Source organism: Staurois parvus, unplaced genomic scaffold (assembly GCF_062004578.1).
Source record: "Staurois parvus isolate SC_StPar_1 unplaced genomic scaffold, SC_StPar_1.0 ptg000029l, whole genome shotgun sequence".
NCBI classification, from domain to species: domain Eukaryota; kingdom Metazoa; phylum Chordata; class Amphibia; order Anura; family Ranidae; genus Staurois; species Staurois parvus.
This window is the reverse complement of record NW_028317825.1, coordinates 10,067,185-10,091,236: the sequence shown is the minus strand read 5'-3', so window position 1 is coordinate 10,091,236 and position 24,052 is coordinate 10,067,185. Positions and strand designations below refer to the sequence as shown.

Below are 24,052 nucleotides of genomic sequence, written 5' to 3'. Positions count from 1 at the left end.
TGCCATCATGTAACTGGCAGATTCATAGCCAATAGACAGTCTTCTATCTGCTATACAATCCTGCTGTCAATCACAAAAAGAAAGTGGATTTGATGGGGAACTAGTGTCTCAGCATCCCCATTAGGCTGCACCCACTGTCAGCATCACTGGTTGCTAGGAGGCTCTTGACTGTGAATCCAAGAGTCCCATCATGTTTTCAGAGTAAGCATTTTACTATTTCTTATGGCCAGCATCACATTTTCGTTTAGTGTTTGAAAATAAGTAAAAGTCAATTATATAAAAGTGAAGAGAAGTAATAGAAACTTTGTATAGCTACTTAAAACATATGTCAGAGCAAAAAGTAAAAGATATGCAGTACACTTTCATTAATACATGCACATTTACCCATGTTGCATCCCTTTAAAAAGCCTAAAAGCACAGAAAAATATCAAAATGATCTGTTAGAAATGCATTCAGTTCCTAATGTCATGTGGCTGACAACGTCTTTGCTAGACTGATAGCAAAAGATTTATTTTGTACAGTGACACAGATTCTTGCAAAAATGTTCACTTCTTGCCTCTCCACAACAATTGGTTCTATCATAAATTCTGATCAACTTCATGCTTGGTGCATTTTTTTGCCAAAGCTGCTAAACTCAACTCCATAAAAGCTTATGTGTCCATGTACACATAGGCTTTTAGCAGAGTTTAGGAGCTACCACGTTTAGGTGAGGTTAAACCTCCCTCTCCTGAATGCGGAAGAATTGCGATCAGGATAGGAATGTTTTGACTGTCGACCGTGGGAAACTGCAAAATGTGGAAAACTGCGTCAAAATCGTGGTACCGTGGTTGCTGCGGTTTTGCGATTTCCCACGGCTGGCAGTCTGGGTAGGCTCATGTACTTGGAGCCTTAGGGTACCTTGACAATATTCACATATTATACCTCAATGTTCATAGTTCTAGCATTTCTAAGCAAAGTGGGTTTATGGTTCACTTCTTTCAAGACCTTGTTACCTGTTGTGGAGAACTTCACGAGAGTGTCTGGACTGAAGGGGATTGGGACAAATCCACTGTTTTTCCTATATGACGGTCTACACCAATCTAACCATGGTGCAGCAACCATTGAAAATATTTGTGAATTAGCATACATAACTTAACAAAATATGAATTTTCCAACATGTGCCCATTCTAGTTCGCATGGAATCCAGGCTACAGCTCTGAAGCTCCTTACCTTTGAACCTTGTTGGTCATATAAAATGTGATTAAAATGATTTTCTTCTTAACAGGGTTACTCCATTTTCATGGTAAAAATAAATTAGCAAAAAAAAAAATTAACATAGCTGTCAGGGTTTTGTCCTCGGCAGAGGTGTTAGGAGACCTGGCACCCCTGCCAATACCTTGCATGGCCGCAGAAGTTCACATCGGCTCAAATGTGGCACCAAACGGCCTTTATAAGGAAGCCCTGCACTACTCTCAGGTGTTGGGTGATCTCTGGCTTCCCAGTACCTTGATCCTGTGCTATTGTGATCTGTGATTTCCTGTTAATGACTCCTGGTCAGCTTGCTCCTGGACCTGTCTGCTCTGTTTGACCCCGACCTGACCCCGGCTTGTCTAACAGATCTTCTCTCCTGCTCTCGGTGTATGACCTCGGATATCCTTTTTGACTACATCTGCTCCGATCCCCACCTGGCACCCGACCTTGGCTCGAACTGGTTATCCTGTAATCCTCTGTTCTCTGAAAGACCTGCATACCTCGCACAGGCACCCCTGCCTGCAGACCCCACCTCAGCGCATCAGCCGTACTCCTGGGTGGACCACCAAACAAGCACTCACACAGGCGACCTGTGCTACTCTGGGTCTGACTCCTGCTGTCCCACCTTTAGGGGAGTCTGGAACTTAGCCGCAAGGGAAGCCCTCTCTCCATTGGCCTCTCTCACCAGGTATGTGATAGTATCAACCAGCCAATATGTCTGAGGTTGAGAGAGATGCTTCCGCACTAGAGGCCCTGTGCCAACAGATGACGGTCCTCACGCAAGCAGTTAAAGATCTGCAGGAAGGATACTTCCAGCTAGAAGGACGCCTTCATTCGCTTACTACTTCCACGACTTCTGCAGACCAGAGTCGGTTGGTTAGTCCGAGTCCTATAGTCGCACCAGCTAGTCCGCCTCCTACTGCTACATCTGCTGTGGTACTACCACCTCCAGAGCCCAGGGTCCCCATCCCTGAATGCTTCCTAGGGGACCGACGCAAATTTCTGAGCCATTAAAAACGCTTGTGAGCTGTATTTTGCATTACAACCCAGGACCTTCTCACTCGAGGCGGTTAAAGTGGGGTTCATCATCTCTCTTCTGTCTGACGAACCTCAATCATGGGCACACAGCCTACTAGAACAAAAGAACCCAGCACTCAACTCAGTGATCACATTTTTTGAAGCCATGGCGGCTCTCTATGATGACCCCCAGAGGACCTCCACTGCTGTATCCACCCTTCATGCTGCTGTATCCACCCTTCATGCTTTACAACAAGGCCGACGGCCTGTGGAGGACTACATTGTGGAATTCCGCAAATGGTCAGCCGATACTGGGTGGAACGATGCAGCCCTAAAATACCAGTTCCGTCTAGGCCTGTCCGAGTCCCTTAAGGATGAATTAGCTAGGGTGGAAGCTCCCTCCTCCTTGGAGAACCTAATTTAAATTCACATTTGAAGGAGGTAAGAGGGAGAGTAGGCAAGTATGAATGTTGTGTTTATGGTTGTTTGTTCTAGGTTTTCTCTTTTTTGGGACACTGCTGGATCCTACTTTTTCTGGACACAGGGTTATACGTCATCCATGTAGCATAACAGGTCTAAAGGATCACATGTGCAGAAATGTGTGTGCAAATTTATTGAACAAAACATGGGGCATTTTTTGGGTTGAGTTGGAGGACGTGCTTTATTTACTTATTTTCGTGTGTGATACCATCTGTGATTTCTAGCAATTCTGGGTAAAGCAATAGATTCGCTGGATAGCCTGCTCCTTCTGATACTTACCTACCTAACCCTTTCCTGTGGAATCATTATGGCTTCTGAAATCTGGCAAGCACAACACTCCTCTTCCACAGAAGGGACAGTCATTAAAGTGATTGTATAGCCAAAGTTTTTGGAAATAGTAAGGAGGATTGAAGCCTCTATTTATTTGGTTTGGTCCCATTGGGGAGGCCTCCCCACAATTTCTGTCCTGGAGATGCAACAGAAGTGAGAAGAAATTTCCACACAGTTAAAAGAACTCCCTTATAAGAAAAGTTCCCACTGGAGCAGATATTCCCATTAGAAGACTTAACCTAATGTACAATTTGAGCCAGGAATTTACATAGGTGTTATCAATGGAGGAACAAGGGAATGAAAGGTAAGTATAAGCAGTCGCTAATGGTGGCTATTCAGCAAACCAATTCCTATGCCCTGAATGTACAAACTACAGATTCTCTTTAACCAGGCTATGTTTATGAGTGACGTTTCATAACCAATATATTTAAATATTAAAATCATTATTCCATTTGTATCATTACAGTGCCATGCTTGCAAACAATGTCATGGCAATTCGACAGGCCACATCTTGGCTTCCAGCTTTGCCACTTCCTCCTTCTGTATACTAGGTAATAATCATCCATTGTGCCTCTCAAATCATCAATCACTTAAAAATTTTATGGCTCACACAAGTTGAACTCTGAGCTCTGGCTTTCCACGCTGTATCAGACAATAGTGCAAACACTGGAACAGTAAGTTTCTAAAAACAGCTTAATTTCTTTACATTTATGCCCAGAACTTTCTAAATGAACAAAGGTGATCTTGTAAGAGCCTCCTTCAAGTGGATCAGTTGCCTACAAATCAATAGATATTTTATAGGGTGCCCCAATATTCAACCAATCCATCCATTGGTCACTTCTCCCCAAGAAATGGATAGCGTGCATATTAGCAGCATACCCTCAAATGTCTAAGGTACTAATATCACAGTATCTTCTCTCTCTACATAATGATATGAGCAGATGATATTTCATGACTGTTGAATGACTGAACGTTATTGGCCCGTGGCTGCCAACATGCATCATACCTAACATAAACCTAAAGCAAAAATAAAAATATGCAAAGCTAGAGCAGTGAACGATTCAATAATGTGTTACACAGCTTGTCACAGCTGGCTTCTGTCAAACGAGCATGCTGAAAAACCAGTAGCCGATTGGCATCTGATCTGCGCTCTCAGCCAATAGCTGCGAGCGCTGACGGGTGTGTTCTGAAGGGGGGGGGGGGGTGTTGGTACCCCTGTCAGAACACAATAGCTCAGCAGTAAGATGAGTTACTCAGTTTTGGTTGTAGGCTTTTAGATCATTCTATGCTTAACTCCCTCCTGCTTATGGGTGAAACACATGTTAATGCCCAAGCACAATTTTGCAACTCTGACATGTGCTCGTAAAACCGTACATATCGTCACAACTAATTTTATTACTATCAAAGGAAAACTGGCCTAAAATAGTAAAAAAAAAAAAAAATGTACCTGTGTATTTCTTGCTACTTTCATAACCTACCACCAAAGAACAACCCAAAACAAAATTCTCCTGCTCCTGAAGATCGCAGCGATACCACATATGTGTGCACTAGTTGTTTTATTTGTTGTTACATAGTTCCATATTTAGTCTGGCTGAAAAAAAGGGAAAAATCCATCCAGTTCAACCAAAAAAAAAAAAGAAGTTCTAATCCTACACCCACAATGGATCCAGAGGAAGGCAAAAAACCCAGCAAAGCATGATCCAATTTGCTCCTGCAAAAATTCCATCCTGATCCCCAGAGAGGTAATCAGATATTCCCTGGATCAACTTCACCTATACCTGTTAGTATCCAGTTATATTCTGTGTATATAGGAAAAAATCCAGACCTTTTTTAAAGCAATCCACTGAGCTGGCCAGAACCAACTCTTGAGGGATAATCAAAATAGGGAAAAGAACAGTGAGCGCTAGTCCTGAAAGCAGCTAAGCACTCTAAGCAACCGATATATACTTAAAACAGAATAACATAAAAATAGTGCAGCTCTAAAAGCAATGATTATAACACAGACATGAGTCCACTTAAAGTCCTGGTCATAAGGACGTGTCCAGTGACATGTAAAGATTCAAAGTTGGAGGAGCCTGGACGTCGAGACGCTATGCCGCCGGAGCCACGTGGAGGCCCGGCAGCCATCATTCAGAGTGTCAGGGTTAGTTTGTCTTGCTGACACATCTTGATGATACCTGCCTACTTTGAATTGGATGCTACTTTTTCTTTAATAAAGCTGCTTATTATACAATCTACTACACTATGGGTGTCCTTCCCTAAACTCCCTTGAGGAGCTTTTTGTTTGCAGAATCTTGATCTTGGAATCCTAACTGGGAAGAGGAGGATCTGTTGCTGCATCCATAGAGGAGGGATCCATTTTTCCTGTAACCGGACCAGCTTTATTTCCTTCTGAATTGAGGATCCATGAGCTTTTGATGCACACTGCGTTTATATGTCTATTTTCTGGTGAGTGCGTTTTTCAGCCGTTTCCACACGGATCACCAACTTTGAATCTTTACATGTCACTGGACACGTCCTTATGACCAGGACTTTAAGTGGACTCATGTCTGTGTTCTAATCATTGCTTTTAGCGCTGCACTATTTTTATGTTACAACTCTTGAGGGAGTCTATTCCACATTTTCACAGCTCTCACTGTGAAGAAACATTTTTGTATTTGGAGATTAAATCTCTTTTCCTCCAGACGTAGAGTGCCCCTTTGTCCTCTGATCACCTCAGGGGGAATAACTCTACACCGAGTTCACTATATGAACCACTGATGTATTTATACATGTTTATCTTACCCCCCTTAATCTCTTCTTCTCAAGAGAGAATAAATTCAGTTCCTCTAATCTTTCCTCATAGCTGAGCTCCTCAATGCCTCTTATCAGTTTGGTTGCCCTTCTCCAGTTCCCCAATGTTATTTTTGTGAATTGGTGCCCAAAACTGAACTCCATTGTCCTCCATTCAGAGAGAGAAAACACGGGGGTGGGCTTCACAGTGACTGATCAGATCAGAGGCCATCACATCGATCGGATAGATAAAACAAAAACTGTGTGTCATCATTTCAGACTGCAAAGCAACAATAAGCGTTTTCTTTTCTTTTTTTAAAGGGGGGGGTATTTTCTATACCCGCTGTAAATAAAAGAGGGCCCTTGGTTATAGCCTCAAAGTGCAATTGCAAAATAAAATAATAATAGTCTTTGCTTTCTTTTGTATATTTGTATAATCTTCATAATATTTAGAAAACATGAATTTGCAAGTATAAACTGTCATTTTCCTGAAAAACTTGTATTCTACTGACCACTGTGAAACAATAGAAATTACTATTTTGTAATGAAAGGGTTTCTGTCTGGCAAAAGCAAGGTTATTTTTTTACATCTGCAATCTGTAGAAATCTTCTGGCTCATTATGTAAAAAAAAAAGGCAACTATCTCGAAAAATATTGTATTCAGACAGTAGCTTAGTGTTTAACACTGAAGTCTCCAGTGTGAATTATATTACGGGGCCCCTTGGCTTTAATTACATGTCCACTGCTCTAAGCAATATATACAATCTCCTTGACCTCCACAAAGCTAACATGTCCACAGTCTAGTCTTGTCTGAAGACTTAAAGTAGGACTACAATCTCCGCATCTGAGCACTACAAACCAAATATACTATTTAACTCACCCATCCATCCATGTCTCCATGCTTTATTTTGCTGGGAAATCACTTTGATAAACACCCCTAGCATTGTTGGCTGTAGCCATCTTGAGTAAGGGCAGATGATTCATGTAGCAGAATCCATCTGCCCTTTAGTTCAGGCATGCAGGCAGGAGGATGTGCTTAGCTGAGAAAACCCCTCCTCCCCCTAGGAGACTCCTTGGATATATGACATCATTTGCCTAGGCCTGGAAACCAGGAAATAACTGAAGAAATGTAAAAAATAACAAATAAAATAAGTTTAAAACAAATAAATGTGATATAAATTTTCTATCTAGTCAATAACGCTAGCAGAACAAGAATTAAAAATAGTCAATATGTGCATCTGGCAATGTATGTGCGCATCTGGCAAATTGTACAGCTGTTAATTTATAGTCGTATGGTTTTGAAAATTGCTGGAAAAAAAAAAAAAAAAAAAATCAGAACAAAAACTGCCCATCCTTTACCCACTCCCATCACTCCTATATTCCCCTCCACATAGGTACAAATTAAACTAACTATATAGAAAAGCATTGTAGGCTATGATTTGCACTTTACCCACACATTTATGGCAGTCACTTAACTTATACCATTGAAGCTCTCAAAAATTCCAAACAACCTTGAAAAGATTGCTCACTTTGAATACATAAATATTTGTTTACATCGGAAAAGGACAAAAAGGATATTGGAAAAAAAAAAATGATAGTGTACGAAGGATAGTATCCACTACAGTAAAATCAGTCTGTATATGCAGTAAAGCATGCTCGTTATACTCACTGTGGAACCTAAGGGGTTAATCCTCTGCATTGTGTAAAAAGGCCAATTTGTTCCTGACTTCTCTGCTCCTCCTCTTGTTCAAATGTCCACCTTATCTCCTGATAAGACAGACTGAATAATAGCCATTCTGCACATGCTTAGTTTTGTGTGCATTGAGAGGTTTTTTTTCCTTGGGAGAGTACATGTGATCAGTACAGGGCCAACCAGCAACGTTCAGACAGAGGTCAGGGGTTTGGCATCCTCCTAGAACAGAAAGAAAACTCTTCCTACAAGCTTTAACAGTGCTCTGCTGAACACTGATGGAAGTCACAAGACTGATGAGAAAAGGTATTTAGCATTTTATATTTACTAAAATAATTGCACTTCTATGTTCTGTGCATTGTGGGAGACCAGATATATTGAACACAGGGTCCTGGGTTTAGTAACAATTTAAGTCAAGTACATTCTGTGTTTTCGCATATATCTATAAATGCTAGCTTTGAAGTCAGCGTTAAAGCAGTATTACACCCGAAACGCAGCTTATCAGTCATTAGATGTAGTGGCTGCATTAGTTTGCATTTCTTTGGCTCTTTTCCCGCTGTTTCACCTGGTGATCTGGCCAGTAACACACGTCCTGTACTAGTGGAACACCACTTTGGAGGAATGAGCCAGGACACAGCAGACAGCAGCATTGTCAGTCTGGGGGGGTTAAATGTATTAGCAAATTTAAATACAAATAAACTGAAGGCAAACTCCAACTCACACTTTATAATCAGTTACAGCAAACAGTTTTTCCCTTTTGTTTTTTTTTTTTATAATATATTGATTTTTCAAATAAACACAAAGTTTCCATCATATTCACATTAAATATACAAAACCATTCCTTATTACCTTTTCTAAAACTATTTCATACTCCCTCCAATCTCACCTCCCCTCCATCCCACCCCTCCCCCCCCATATCTACCCACTCTGCATTCCCCCCACATCTTCCCTACTAAAGCAAGAGGAACCTTCACATCATCCCACACTATAGCTTCCTATATTTCACCTTCAATCCAGATTTTGCCCATTTTTCCCATTTCACATAGTATAACCCCATCTTATCTTCCTGCATATGGTAAAGTTTTTCCATCCTACAAATCTGGTTCACTCTATCTACCCAATCTTCCTCCTTCGGCACCTCTGTTTTACTCCAAAACTTGGGTATCAGACCTTTTGCAGCATTTAGATAGTACAGAGCTATCAGTGAATAAATATAAGGAATCAGGTATATGGTACTATGTAAAAGACAAATCTCTGGATCCAACCCAATATCAATCTCAGTTATCCCAATTAAATGAACTATTATCTTCCAGAATCTTTTAATTTTTGGACAATCCCACCATATGTGATACACTGTACCCATCTCTCCACACCCCCGCCAACACCACGGTGAATTCTCCCCACTCATCTTATGTTCAACATTTGGTGTAATGTGCCACCTTGTCAAACACTTATAATTTATTTCCACCCCTCTCATACTTACATTCTCGTGAGTTAATCTATATATTTTCTTCTGTTTATCCTCATCTATCACCACCCCCAAATCTCTTTCCCATTTTGCTATATACATTGGCTTTGTGTTTGTGTCTAATTCAGTGAGAATTTTATATACTTTAGCAATACCGTGTTTCCCATCTTCCCATGATTCCAACAACCTCTCAAACAAATTCCAATCATTTCTAGATCTCAAAGGTTTCGGGAGGTTCCCAACAAAACATTTTAATTGATGAGAACGCCACCTCATCCATCTTAGTGAAAATTTCTCCCTTTTTCTTTTCCAAGTCCTTAAATGATCTCAATACCCCCTCCACCATTATATCTCTCAACTGGACATCCTCTTTTTTAAACCATTTACCTGATATCTCCTCTCTACCTGGAGGGAAAAACTCTGTGTTCCTTAGTGGCATTAATATAGAATTGAAATCCCACTTCATATATTTGTGTAAACTATCCCAAACCCTTAAAACATTTAAAGTGTATAAAAACTTGTACTATCTTTTAATCCTCTATATTGTGCTGGCACCCATATAATTTTACTCAAATCAGTTCCACTAAGTTCATTTTCAATTTTAACCCAACGTTTCCCTTTTAAATTATACGTCCAATCAAAAATTCTCGCTAATATTACTGCTCTATAATATCTCTTAAAATCTGACACTCCCAATCCACCCTTCTCTTTATTTCTACTTAGCAATTCATAGGATATTCTTGGTTTTTTATTCCTCCATATATATCTTATTATTCTTTTTATTGCCTTAAAGAAAGCCTCTGGGAGTTTAATTGGGATTATTTGAAATCTATCTAGGATTTTGGGTACAATTACCATTTTTATCAGGTTTATACGTCCTATCCAAGACGGGCTTCCTCCTAATTTTTTAATTCTTCCTTGATCTCATTTAATAGTGAAATATAATTTAATTTATACAAGAACTTATATGAAGCAGTGAGTTTTACCCCTAAGTATTTTATATCTCTTTCTTTCCATATAAAAGGGAATTCCTTTTGTATCTTTTCTTTTTCACTTTTTGGAAGATTTATATTTAAAATCTGTTTTTGTTGGGTTGATTTTCAAGTTTGATAGCTCCCCATATTCCTTCAGTATCTTCATTAAATTTGGGAGTGTTATCCTGGGGTTCCCCACATAAAACAACAGGTCATCTGCAAAGGCAGCCACTTTATGGTCTATAGCTTCTATCCAAATTCCCTTTACAGCTATAAAACAGCTTTTAATGTGCTTCCATATTGCACTCACATTTAAAATAATACATTTGCGCTTTGTATTTGTATAAAATCCTTCAGCCTGCAGCTGAATCAGAACGAAGGGTGTGTATCCATACACCTTCAGTACTCGCCGTATCGTAGATAGGATGCGCGATGATGTCACTGCCCCTCCCCAATGCGTTGCGCTACAGGGATTTTGTAGCTTCATCCGGGGGATGATGTGTGACTGTCACCATACTGAATTGCCTTATAAAGTAAGAATACAGTGCCATTTTGTTGTATACATGCTGGGTGCAGCCATGTTTTTGGGGTCTAATCCTGCACCAAACTACATAAGCATTGTGTATCTATGTAGTAATTGATTGGTAAATACAATGACTATCGCTACTATCTACGGCTAATACTGATGCGGTGTGCAACCCACCAGATTAAATGTTACAACGATAAAATACATTTTATTGCAATGTTAAAAGATTATTTGTATATAATCCATTCAGCTAATACTTATGATTTATATGTCCACCTCTATTAAATACAATAATGAAAATAAAATTAAAGATTCATAATGATAAATTAAGAATGTAATATATATCTCAAATTATGGGAAAAATTAAGAATAAATTCATAATGAGGCACAAGGCTTCACTCCAGTCCGGGCAACAAGCCTGGAAACAAATTGAGGAGCGGACCGGCGCCTCCTTTCCTCCTCGGGATGCCGGCCGGCTTCTTCTGCTCCCAGCGCTCCTTCGTGGCTGACCACGTGGTCACGCCGTGTCACCTCGTCTCCTGGCAACCCGACACGTTGTCCTGACAGGCCCTGGGAGGACCGCTCGCCGCCTCCAGCTCCCAGCCCTCCGCGTCACAAGTCCTCCGCCAGATCCACCGAGACCCCTCACACAAAGGTAGGTTTCGCCCCGACTGTCTCCTACATCAAGAGGGACCCTGGGGAGGTCGAAAAGCAGAGCCCGCCGGAGAGCTCCTACACCGTACCCTCCTCAGCCGCCATGTTCAGGCTCCACCCCCAGAGCTCTATTTTTTGCCTTCATGCATTTTTTTCCCTTTTGGGATTAAAGTTTTACATGAATAAATAAAGCTGATCATTTTAACCACCCTTGTCAGTTGCAAATGGATAGTTTCATCCATGAAAGATGATACATTCTACTCTGAAGCCTGAACGTCTGAGAAACAACTGACTTACTGGCTGAATCACCAAATGAAAATAGAAGAAAACCAAAAAAAAAAGTGTAACTAATACAGCCTTCACATCTAAGAAACGGTCAGCTGCAATATAACAAATGTTTGCTTTTGTGTATAATACTGCTTTAGGCTGACAATGCATGGCTTAAATGAAAGAAATCTTGAAATGTATGGGCAGCTCATTGGGACAGCAGATTAGAGCTGTGCTCCATGCAGAGCTCCTGGCAGACAGCTCTGAGGTTGATGAACACTCAAATTACACAGACATGATGTTAAAGTTTGGGTGCACAGATCCAAAACGCAGAGCCTCTGTGCACCTGCTCCTGCCCACGTGCCAAATTTTTTACATGCCCCATGAGCTCCCCCTGGTGACCATCCCTGTATCCAGAAGAGGCTGCACTCACATCCTTAAAGGGGACCTCCGGGTATAACGCCACCTTGATGTTATTCATCTACCTTGGGCTGTTTTTCCAGTACCACCTTAAAGAGGGATTCCAGGCAGACCTCCATTGATTAATATACTGGCCATTATCCTTGCACATCTGGTGAGTGCGCATTTTAGTTATTTGTTGCTGCTCACAGAACTCTGCTGAATAACATACTACCAGGAATAACTGTCACCTTGGGCCACGATTTTATTGATTTTTACCTTCCTTTATGGACTTTAACATATCAGGAATTGTTTATTATATTCAATTTACATACGTCAGGATATTATCTGTTTTATTATTTGTTTCATTTTTAGCGCTGTACAAATTTTATATATAAATTTTGACATGCGATTGTGTCTATTCCGGCTCTGTGTGTGTATCCACTTACATGGGCTGCCTGTCCACAGCACCGAGGTGGATGTACATGCATCTGCCAGCAGAACGGCATTAATCTGCCATCTGAATGAGCAGTATCTGAATGGTATAACGCAGGGGTCTCCAAACTTTCAAAGGGCCATTTTACTGTCCTACAGACTTTAGCGGGGTTGGACTGGAACATGTCCCTGTATCAGTGGGAGTAAACAATGCCCCATCTTTGGTGTTAGCGAGAGGGATTGTGACCCATTGATCTTGTCATTGGGAGAAATTGTGCCCCATCATTGGTGTCATTGGGCCCCATTCTTGGTATCATTGGGATGAATTGTGCCCCATCATTGGTGTCATTGGTTGGAATTGTGCCCCATCGTTGGTATCATTGGAAGGAATTAGTTGGTTTTAGTGGATTAAATAGTGCCCCAAGGGCCAGATAAAAGCAAGCAAAGGGCCACATTCGGCCCCTGGGCCACAGTTTGGAGACCACTGCTATAAGGGAACAGGAAGGAGTTTTCCCTGCTGGAGAATACTGGACCACGCTTTAGAAAGGTTTGTTTTCTTTATTGAATCAGCTATGGGTTTGGTGTTCTGTGGATGCAGGTTTTTAATGAATTTAATATATTTATTTCTCTTAGTTGGACTTGGTGGACATGTCTTTTTTTAACCTAACTATATACAGTCTAGATAATACGCAATACAGCGTAATAATATATAAATTTACATCCATGTATAATGCACACTGTATAGTCAGCTTTGAGCATGGAATTAATTTAATTGTAATCTGCAGGTGACATGTAGTCAGGTTGCCTATGTGTAGTTTGGCTAGGTGTTGCCCCGGACGGGAGGGTTAGGGTTAACTGTGTTTCCTGGGCTCTCTCTTGGCGTGTTTTTTGGGTCCTACCCACGGATTCTGTGTCAATATAAGGGGACAGTGGTTCGGAGTCCAGGGTTGTCTGCCATTGCCACAGTTGGGGTTCCCTGTTGATGCTGATGCCAAAGTTCACTCAAGACCACCTGCCATCAGGAGCCTTCCACTATGTAGGGGCACTACTGGGACTCACAGTCCTCCCTGAAGATGCCAAGCCTGGATTCTGCCATAATGGACACTACCAAGAATGGTTTTTCGCCTATACAGGTATATCGGGAAGCTAGGGATTAGGAATGATAGAGAAAAATGCTCCTTGAAGACTATTCTGAAGTTTAAATGACAGCTGCTGTGTCATGAAAGATCTGTGATGTGCCGTGTGCCCATTTCCTCTGATCTGATAGCAGCCTTCTCAGCCTGTGGTCTCCCTCTCCAGGCACTGGCCTGTGCAGGCCCCCGTAACCATAGCGATGGTGATGAGCATGGCTCTGGGCGAAGAGCGGCTCTGGAGGGAGAGGATGGTGCATAGAGCACTACCTTGGCATGGAGGATGTGATGGCCAGGGCATCCAGGTCCTCCTCAACTCCAACCAAGGGGATGGTGTGCTCCTGCTGGGGACAGGTGAATCGGACAAGCAGGCAGGGGCAGGAGCAGGGAACCTGCAGGAGAGCTGGCGGGGGAAGCAGGGTGCTCGGATGAGCATGCTGGGGAAGCTGTGTCTTATAAAAGCAGGGGGGTGGCGCCCCCCCCCCCCCGAAAAGTTTGGTCCCGGAAAGCACCTTGTTTTCCTCACAGTAACTACGTCACTTGTTATGTGGACATACATTTAGCAATCTGTGGGGTCACACCGCCTGTAAGAAGCTTGGAAGGTGACCAAATACAGATTTAATCAAAGTTTACCTGGATCTGTAAACACTTTACTATTTTGTTTTTTAGCTGAGCTATGTATATTTTATCTATCACAGCAGCTGTCTTGTATCTCTGCTGTCATTGTATTGTTTTTCTGCTGTGGTATTTTGTGTGGTAAAATACCGCAAAGCATGATCTTTGTGCAACAGCTCAAAACTGGGTCATTGATGTCAGAAATGTATAACTGCTAGGAAATCAGTGATGTGCATCAAAGCATGTACAACTAGTTCTTCCTTTTTTAAAGAGAACATATGCATCTGTCTAAAGGAGAACTCCACCACTTTGGTCTGTAGGGCAAGAAATAAGGATGTGTGTATTGTGCTCATCTCTTTTCTGTGTACTGTGCTCATCTCTCTTCTCCATGGTAGATGCAAGTGTGGAGGGCTGGAGGCAAAAGAAGTGCTTAGAATTAGAATTTTCTGCAGGGTGGGGGAAGAGGAGTGTGGTGTGAAAGCCCCTCAACTCAAGGGCCACAGTCTGCCAGTCTGTTATTTAAGTTCCAGATATATACACTTTCAAGTTCCGCTATCTTGTGTTCATCTCTGAGTGTCCTTTTATCCTCTGCAGATAAAACACAATGCCTGAGGAACAGAAGTTGATCAGACCTGAATTTTTTTAGCATTGAATAATACCAGGTAAAAGTATAACTAAGACAAACCTTTATTTCATTTTGGATAGAGCAAGGCAGGATTATAACCCCTGTCAGTTTTTTTTCCTCATCTGTGTTCCATTAAGCTTAGTTCACACTGATGCAGTGTGGGATTCGGACCTGTCCACAAGTGTGTCTATGGGAATGTTTGACCATTCTTCCAGAAGCGCATTTGTGAGGTCAGGCACTGATGTCGGACGAGAAAGCCTGGCTCGCCATCTCCACTCTAATTCATTGCAAAGGTGTTCTATTGGGTTGAGTTCAGGACTCCGTGCAGGCCAGTCAAGTTCCTCCCCCCTCAAACTTGCTCATCCATGTCTTTATGGAGCTTGCTTTGTGCACTGGTGTGCAGTCATGTTGGAACAAAAAGGGGCCATCCCCAAACTGTTCCCACAAACTTGGGAGCATTAAATTGTCCAAAATGTCTCGGTATGCTGATGCGTTAAGAGTTCCCTTCACTGGATCAAAGGGGCCAAGCCCAACCCCTGAAAAACAACCCTGCGCCGTAATCCCCCCTCCACCAAATTTTACACTTGGCACAAAGCAAGTACCGTTCTCCTGGCAACCGCCAAACCCAGACATGTCCATCAGATTGCCAGACAGAGAAGTGGGATTTGTCATTCCAGAGAACACACCTCCGCTGCACTAGAGTCCAGTGGTGGCGTGCTTTACACCACTGCATCCGTGATGTAAGGCTGTAGAGCTGTTTGGTCATGGAAACCCATTCCATGAAGCTCTCTACACACTGTTGTGCGAATCTGAAGGCCACACCAAGCTTGGAAGTCTTTTGCTAATGACTCTGCAGACAGTTGGCAACTTCTGTGCACTCTGCCCTTCAGTATGCGCTGACCTGGCTCTGTCATTTTACGTGGCCGAGTTGCTGTTCCCAGTTGCTTCTACTTTGTTGTAATACCACTAACAGTTGTCTGTGGAATATTTAGTAACAAGGAAATTTCATGGATGGACTTGTGGCAACCTATCCCGGTACTATGCTTGAATTCACTGAGCTACTGAGAGCGACCCATTCTTTCACAAATGTTTGTAGAAGCAGTCTGCATGCCTAGGTGCTTGATTTTATAGACCTGTGGCCATGGAGGTGATTGTGACATCTGAATACAATGATTTGTAAGGTGTCCCAATACTTTTGGCAATATAGTGTATGTTACATAGTTAGTCTGGATGAAAAAAGACAAAAGTCCATCCAGTTCAACCATAGAAAAAAAAAAAAAAGTTATAATCCTACAACCACAGTTGATCCAGAGGAAGGCAAAAAAAACCCCAGCAAATCAGGAAGAACTCACTCCTTGCTCGTGCAACTCCAGTTTTATAACAAACTTATTTTAACAGATGGAAACCATCATAAGAAAAGCACATCCCAAAAGTAATGGTTTATTTGTCAATCTTTTTCAGACTTGGCACTATGTGCAGTAAGGAAGTCTATTTTTATTGTACAGAATGCAAAAGAATGGCTACATTTAGTAGATGTAAACACTAGTTAGGTGGTATTTGGCTTGATAAGGTATGGTTATCGTATACGACTGCTTTTTTTTTTCTCCCTTTGCATCACTGCTAATCTCCTATAGCTTCTGTCATTTTCTGTCTATATGCACTTGCTTCAGTGTCAGCTGGCCATAACTGCCCAAGACTGGCCATCCTGTAAGTGATTGCAGTGAACCATGCCTGCGCAATGTGAATCAATATATATCTCTTTCAATTGTTTATATGTCTCAAGGTAAGTTTTGGTAATGCAGTACCATTATCTTTGAAGGCCACCCCAACACATGAACACCATTTATCCTCAACATACCTCTCTCACAACACAAAACAGTGTTTCGTGGTGTGCTGTACTGGAAAAAGTGGTGCAGATGTGATTTTGCCTGCAATGTAGCAAATAGATCTGAATGGTCTAACGCTAAGTTCACATTGAAGCAATCCTAATCCTGCCATCTCATGAGTGCCTGTTCTTTTTTTTATTCCTAATGGGACTAATGCATCACAACCATGAGCCAAGCGTTTGGCTCCAGGTTACAGCCCTTTGCCATTGACTTGAATGGATGAGTTTGATGGATGGTGCCTCTTGTCAACTCAACATGCCACATCAAATTTACCATGACGCAAAGCATCCCCTTCTGGCTGTATGGTAGACTATAGGTGCATGGTCGGGGTGGGGGAAATTTGGCAGTAAAACCAAGAGGTCTTAGTGAGGGAAGGTTAAAACAAGAAAAGTGAATGTCACAATGTACCACAAAACGATGCTTCGTATTTTCATCATTCTAATATATCCTCGCATCACTCCTACCTCCTAAGCCAAAGCTCTTCCTGCTGCCTGAAACGTGGACATTCAGATGCAAACCTATTGTGCGATTTCTGGTCGTGACCCAAGATTAAACATTTTAGTGCATTATGCTACCACATTCTTAGTAAATTAACTACCTCTAACTCCTGAATAGACACTTTTTGGCCAACTCAACATCTCAGGTATTAAAATTTGAAAGAGTCTGCAAACAAATCCTTAAGATCATATTCCTTGTAGCAGGGAAAGGTATCCTACATAAGTGAATCTACCTGGAATCCTTGTCTGTAGATATTTAATCTAAAGTGCAGTGCTACCAATATATTCAATGGTATCAACTGAGTTTTATTTCCTAATATAATACTTGAGGCCTCCCCACCTTCCTTTGCCCGCTACTTGTTAGAACAACCACCATCCATTCATGTGCTTATTAATGGTCATCCCTAGACTCAACACTGCTAGTTTGCTTAATAGTAACATATTGTACATTGTCTTTCTTACATTGCCTTATTGGTCAAGTATTGTGACCACTTTTAGTTGTTACCAGCAATCATGCATCAAATTTACAAAAAACAAAAAAAAAGGAAAAGTGAGATTCCTTTAGAACATCTACAAAAAAAGTGCATTTTAGGAGTTCCTAAACTGAACTGTTGCTGCCATAGCACTTATAAACAGTTTACAATTCAGTTTGCCAGCATGTACCCACAAGACATGGAAGAAGATAGTGTCTAGTTCAGGTTGATTGCCAGAATGTACCCACAAATGGAATACCACGTTAGGGAAAACAGATACGCTTGATGCACAGTGTAGCCTATGCATAAACTTACCTGCTTAAATACATCTTTTGATACAAGAGTATTGCTGACTGCCAAAGCCAAGGGCACCCAGCTTCAAACCAGTCCTGCAGGCGAAATAGAGGGGAGATGCAGCCTGCTGCTGTGATATAGCTTGATGAACCACACTCGCCAAGGTAGGAAAGCAGAAGTCCAGCGCCTGTGCCTTCAGCTGCGGCAAATAGTCTAGATGATGGCTGACAATGACGTATGTATCGGATGGCTTCACGAAGGTCGTTAGGATCACCATATGGCTGTAACTTGGCTGTGCTGAGTGGGCATCCATTTTGACAGCGACGGTTGAAGACCACAGCCTGGTATCCATGGGTGAGGGCCAAGTGACACATCTGTTAAATATAGATATAATTAATATATGAAAGTGTTTAACAAGCAATATTCCATTGGAATAACGTTGTTTAATGCATATTCTTCACATATTTTAATTTTTTTGTGCTCAGTCTTTGGTTATACCTAGCACACATATAAATACCAATTCGCATACATAAGATAATCATTATATGTTTGGAACATTTTTCCATATTGAGCAGATTTGTATATCTAGCAGCAAACACCACTGGCAAGGGTTTTTACTTGGGGAAGGTAATAGAGGATTGTCAAGATGGTACTATTGTTTCACAACAGAAGACCAGCATTTTGGAGTGTCTGCTTTCTTCATTGCATGGTTCTTATACTCAAAAGATATGATTGTGCACGTTTTATTTAACCACGGTTTAAATTACCGATAATTTGATAGTCAGATTAAGCCTTCACAAGCAGCTGCTATTTCATGCCTATGACTATGTGGTTAGCACTTCCGCCTAGCAGCACTAGGATTGTTGGTTTGTATTTCAATGGTTTTTAATAATTTATAACAATTAACACCGGAACAACAAATCACGCCCACACAGGGGCTATCAATTGCACATAGAGGAACTAGAAATTAGAGAAATCAGTGCTCTAACACCAACAGGGCAAAAGATACCCCCACACAGGGGCCATCAATGGCACCTACATAACAAAACATAAATATAATACTGATAATAACTCAGACTAAAAGGCAGCTATCCACTGCCACACCAAAGCAAACAGAGAAAAAAAAAAAGGGGAAAGGAAGAAGTACAAAAGAAAATAGGATAGCCAAACCAAGAGCAGGGATCCAAGAACAACCAAAGTCGAACAACATCACATCCCCAGGCTAGCCAGGGGAAGCGTGGGAAAGGTATATTGCAACCACAACTCCCATATTTTCAAGAATTTACATTGCAAGTCATTGCAGATACTCGACATCTGTTCATTGAGCATCATAGCGGTCATACGATCCCGCACCCCCTGAAGAAGAACAAACGGGCTCTTCCAGGCCTTAGCAATTGTTCTAGAGGCCAACAAAAACAAAATAGGAAGCCAACTTCTGCTGGTGAGCCAAGAGGCCCGGTATGGGACAATGAAGCAAAGCATACTAAGCATCCCGTTGTATAGAAAGATGGAACAAGGTGAAAAGGAGGCCAAACACACGAGACCAAAAATGAAGCAGCCTCGGGCATGACCACCAGATATGCAATACATCACCATGATGGCCACAACCCCGAAAGCATCAATCACTGCAGGCAGGGTTCACCTGGGCCAGTGGTCGGCAAGCCGCGGCTCTTTACACACTTTAATGCGGCTCTTGTGTGCCGGGCGCCCGCTCCCTCCTCTCGGGCGGCAGGGACTCTGCAGCGTGATCCAAAAAAAAAAAAAAAACAGCCAGGGCAGCGCGCTCAAATGCAATGATTGGCCAGTCTCGCTGCCACTCACATCCTGATAGCCAGTGATTGGCTGTCAGGATGTGAGTAGGCGGGGCAGCGTGACTGCTAGGCTCCTCTCACAGTCCGCCCTGAAGACCGGAACGGCGCGGGAACACGGCGAGAGGAACGCGCGGAGCAAAGGTAAGTGAATTGACACAGGGGGGACTTGGCTTACTACTTACTTACTACTACTATATGAGGGATGAATTAATATGGGGGATGAATTACTATACGGGGGATGAATTACTATAGGGGGGATGAATTACTATGGGGGATGAATTACTATATGGGGGATGAATTACTATATGGGGGATGAATTACTATATGGGGGATGAATTACTATAAAAACTTATTAAAACTAAAAACAGTGTACCATCCTATGTATTTTCAGTTTTAAAAATGTGGCTCTCAAAATAAATTTCAATCGTGGTTTTGGCGAGATTTGGCTCAGTTGAAAAAAAAGGTTGCCCACCACTGACCTGGGCCAAACGAGCCAGAACCCAATACCAACGAAACACCTTGTAGGCCGCCTCCAGCGTGGTCGTATTAAAAGAGCATTTAGCTACAAGCGACCAGGCCCTATTCCAGTCCTCCGGATCCACAACCACTACCAGGTCATGCTCCCACCGAACAACATATGAAAGAGAAGTATGCGACGAGCGTCTATTCAAGGCTGCATAAAAAAAGGGAGATAAGGCCCGGGGCGCCCGGATGCTGTTGGCAAAGCAGTTCAAAGGCAGATTTCTGGTAGGGGAAAACAGAAGTGCCCCGCAATGAGAGCAGCCAATGCCGCAATTGAAGGTAACAAAAAAATTCCTCCAAAGGGACATCCCGTGACTCCCGAAGAGAATTCCAGGTGAGGAAGGACTGAGAGGTCAAAAAGTGTCGTACTTGTGAAAAACCGTTGGCCACCCACCAAGAAAACGCCCTTGGTTGATCTAAACCCGGTGGAAAGAGGGGGTTGTTAGTAATCGGGAGCAAAGGCAAGAAAGGTGACATTAGGCCACTGGAGTAACGTACCGAGTCCCACACTTGTAAGCCATGGAGCAAGATCGGACTCAGTGCCGTGGGGCGCAGGGCAGAGGGAAGCCATAGAAGCGGCGAAATCGCAGTAGGGGCACAATTAGGCAATTCCAGCAGGACCCAGAGAGGTATGTCTGAGGAAGCATGCAACATAGATAGCGGGGCGATCTGGCTCGCCTGATAATATTTTAGTTACATTGGGAACCCCAAGGCCACCCTGGAGTCTATGGACAAAAAGCGTAGTTCTAGAAACTCTGGGGCATTTATCGGCCCAGATAAAACGCATAATCTTCGCCTGAAACAACCGAAGGAAATGAGGAGGAACCTGCACTGGGAGGGTGCGAAAATAGTATAACAATTTTGGCAAGATGGTCATTTTCACTGAATTGATCCGTCCTATCCATGACAGGTGCGGAAATTGCCAAGAATGCATAAGAGAGGACACATAGCGAAGCAATGGATAGTAATTTGCAGCAAACAGTGAGTCATAGGTGGGGGTCAAGTGAATGCCTAGGTACTCAAGAGAAGAAGAGGCCCATTTATAAGGGAAGTGGGACTGTAGGCGCGAAACCAGATCTGAGGCCAAAGTAATATTAAGCGTGACAGTCTTATTCAAATTGATACAGAGACCCGAAATCAAAGAAAAGCGCTCAAGAACCTGCTGCAAATTTGGAAGCGTCGTCAGGGGATTAGTGAGAGTCGAGAGGGCATCGTCTGCAAAAAGGTTCAACTCGAACTCCTGTCCCGCGTATGGAACCCCCGATACATTACAATCAGTCCGGAGCGCCATAGCCAATGGCTCAAGCGCCAGGACAAAGAGCCGGGGACAGGGGGCATTCCTGTCTCGTACCTCGCCAAATAGGAAAGGGATCTGAGAAATACCCAGCGTATTTAACGGAAGCCGAAGGGGAAGAATACAAGGCTTGAATCCAAGAAAGAATAGAGTCCCCAAAACCCCAGCGAGACAGCACAAACCGCAGATATTCCCAGGATAGAGAATCAAAGGCTTTATATATGTCTAAGGACAGTAAGAATCCCGGTATTTTCTGCGATTGTAGAAAATGTATAAGATGGTTAACCCTACGAACATTATCACCCGCCTGTCTCCCAGGGACAAAAACCCACTTGGTCTCTGTGGATCAGGCTACGCAAGTATTTATTGATACGAAAGCTAAGAATCTTGCCCAAGATCTTCAGGTCTTCATTAAGAAGAGAAATGGGCCGAAAGGCTTTCGGTTCCTGAACATCATCGGTTGTCTTAGGAATCATGGAAATATGAGCTCTAAGTGCGTCCGGAGAAGGCAATGAGCCCTGTCGTAACTCATTAAAATAGTCAGCCAAGAGGGGTGCTAACAGGGTTGCAAATTTCTTATAATAGAGGCCGGAAAAGCCGTCTGGACCCGGGGCAGCTGTAGACCGTAGAGATTTAATAGCTTGGAGCACTTCCGGTACGGCGACATCGGCATTGAGGGCCTTCTGCGCTGCCTCAGATAGTCCAGGAAGTTGGAGGTCTTGAAAGAATGCCTCTGCCTGAGCCACAGGGAAGGGATTTGATTTGGCGTAAAGGCACGAAAGATAGTCCGCGAAACGTGAGACAATCTGCTGGGGATTAGAAGTACAGCCACCCACGGGAAGTCGTAATCGGATCGGTTTATGAGGTTTCCCCACAGAATCGGAGTTTCCTGGCCAGCATTGGACCAGGCTTATTAGCACAGGAATAAAATTTGTGTTTGGCCCAATGCAGGGCCCGTTTGTGTTTGGCCCAATGCAGGGCCAGAGTAGGTCCAACTCTGCTGCCAGGGTGTCTCGAACGCGTTTATGGGCCGTGGATGGGAATGACTTCCAACGAGCATCCGCAGAGGCCAACAGAGAATAGAGCTCCAAAAGTTGGCACCCCCGCTCCCGAACCACTGCCAGCTGTATAACCTGACCCCGCACTGTGGCTTTGTGCGCCTCCCACAGGGGTAATGCCGAAGAAACAGATCCTGAGTTTTTTCCGCGAAGTATGTGCGTAAGAAAGATTCTATGTGTTGGCAGGTGACCTGAGTGGTCAATAAAGAGTCATTATTGCGCCAGTGAAAGGGGCGCCGTACCGACCTAGAAAGGGCCAGGAGGAGTACCAGAGGATCATGGTCTGACCAGGGCGAGGAGGGAATAGCTATCCGCCAGACCAAAGGAAGCTGCTGGACATACATGAATATATGGTCAATTCTACAAAAACTGTCACGAGTGTTGGAATAGAATGTAAAGTCACGCTCAGTTGGGTGGAGTTCCCTCCAGACGTCCGCCAGCCCCGCCGTCCTCAAGAGAGAGCGCATACGTTCCTATAGCACTAAGTCGTGAGAAGGGGCTGTCCCCTGGGCATAGCGCCTATCCAATGTGGAATCCAAGGTAACATTGGAATCTCCCAAAAGAAGAAGGAGACCCTTGGAGTGTTGGGAGACAATGGTGCAAAGAGGAGAATAGAATTTATGTTGAAAGCGATTGGGTGCATAGCAAGAGACAAGAGGTAACCTCCTGATCCCAGAGGGTGCCCTGCAGAAGCAAGTACCTACCCGTGGGGTGCGCTATATTCCGAGCACAGACAAAAGAAAGATTGCGCTTGAAAGCTATTAGTACACCCCAGTGTTTCTCAGGGGCCGAGGCCGTGTAAAATGTGGGAAAGTGAGGCGAAAGATACCGTGGAGCAGAGGACTAAGAAAACCTGGTCTCCTGTAAACATACCACGTCAATTTGTTGCGATTTGAGGTGATGAAAAAACATTAGCCCACTTCTGAGGCAAATTGAAACCCTGAACATTTTGTGAGTATACTTTCAGAAGTGGTGAGGCCATGGCGGTATCAGCACAGCACGCTCAGCAGAAAAAGCATAGGTCGGCCAACTGTTATTTCCAATGGTGTTCGGACCATGGCATCCAGAGACCCTGCATGAGGATAAAAGAAAAAAAAACCAGAAGAAAATAAAAGAAGGGAGAAAAAAAAAAGAAACAAGAAATATATACAGCAGTGCAAACGTGTCACGTCAATGGTAACATGCATCCTCCTACACCTGAAGGATATCGGTTGGTGGTGGCTCTACCACCGGACACATGGCTGCAAATGAAAACATCAAAAACATAAGCCCTCAGGGGGCAAAAAGGCAATAAACACAGTATAACGGGATACCAAAGTAATAAATTAAGAGTCCCAGAAGTGAGCACATCCACAATAACCTCCCGATAGAAAACCCAGCTAAACTAGGGGGCCAACCTCCATCAGGAGGACGGCTACAGGCCGCCATAGAACCACTACACAGCCCAAGTGGTCCCCCACCTCCCAATAGGCCGGGGCTCTGGAACTCTCCGGCGGCATGCCAAAAATCGAGGCGGTGGGTAGGCTGCAAACTTTGAAACGGTCTGCCGGATGCTGGAAGCGCAGGAGGTGGCTGATTTTTTCCCCCATCAGGGCACCAGGGGACA

The 24,052-nt window shown here is 43.1% G+C and overlaps 1 protein-coding gene and 1 long non-coding RNA gene across 2 annotated transcripts in view; one reads left to right on the top strand and one right to left on the bottom strand.

Moving 5' to 3' along the window:
• Positions 1-24,052, top strand: part of LOC149471114 (uncharacterized) — a 359,643-nt gene that overhangs the window by 264,241 nt on the left and 71,350 nt on the right. The gene's annotated exons all lie outside the window — the stretch shown is intronic.
• Positions 1-24,052, bottom strand: part of LOC149471115 (protein ABHD15-like) — a 49,576-nt gene that overhangs the window by 13,120 nt on the left and 12,404 nt on the right. Inside the window, exon 2 of the mRNA XM_089657790.1 lies at positions 17,783-18,135. Within this exon, the coding sequence (XP_089513916.1) occupies positions 17,783-18,135 (353 nt within the window). The remainder of the gene's footprint in view (positions 1-17,782; positions 18,136-24,052) is intronic.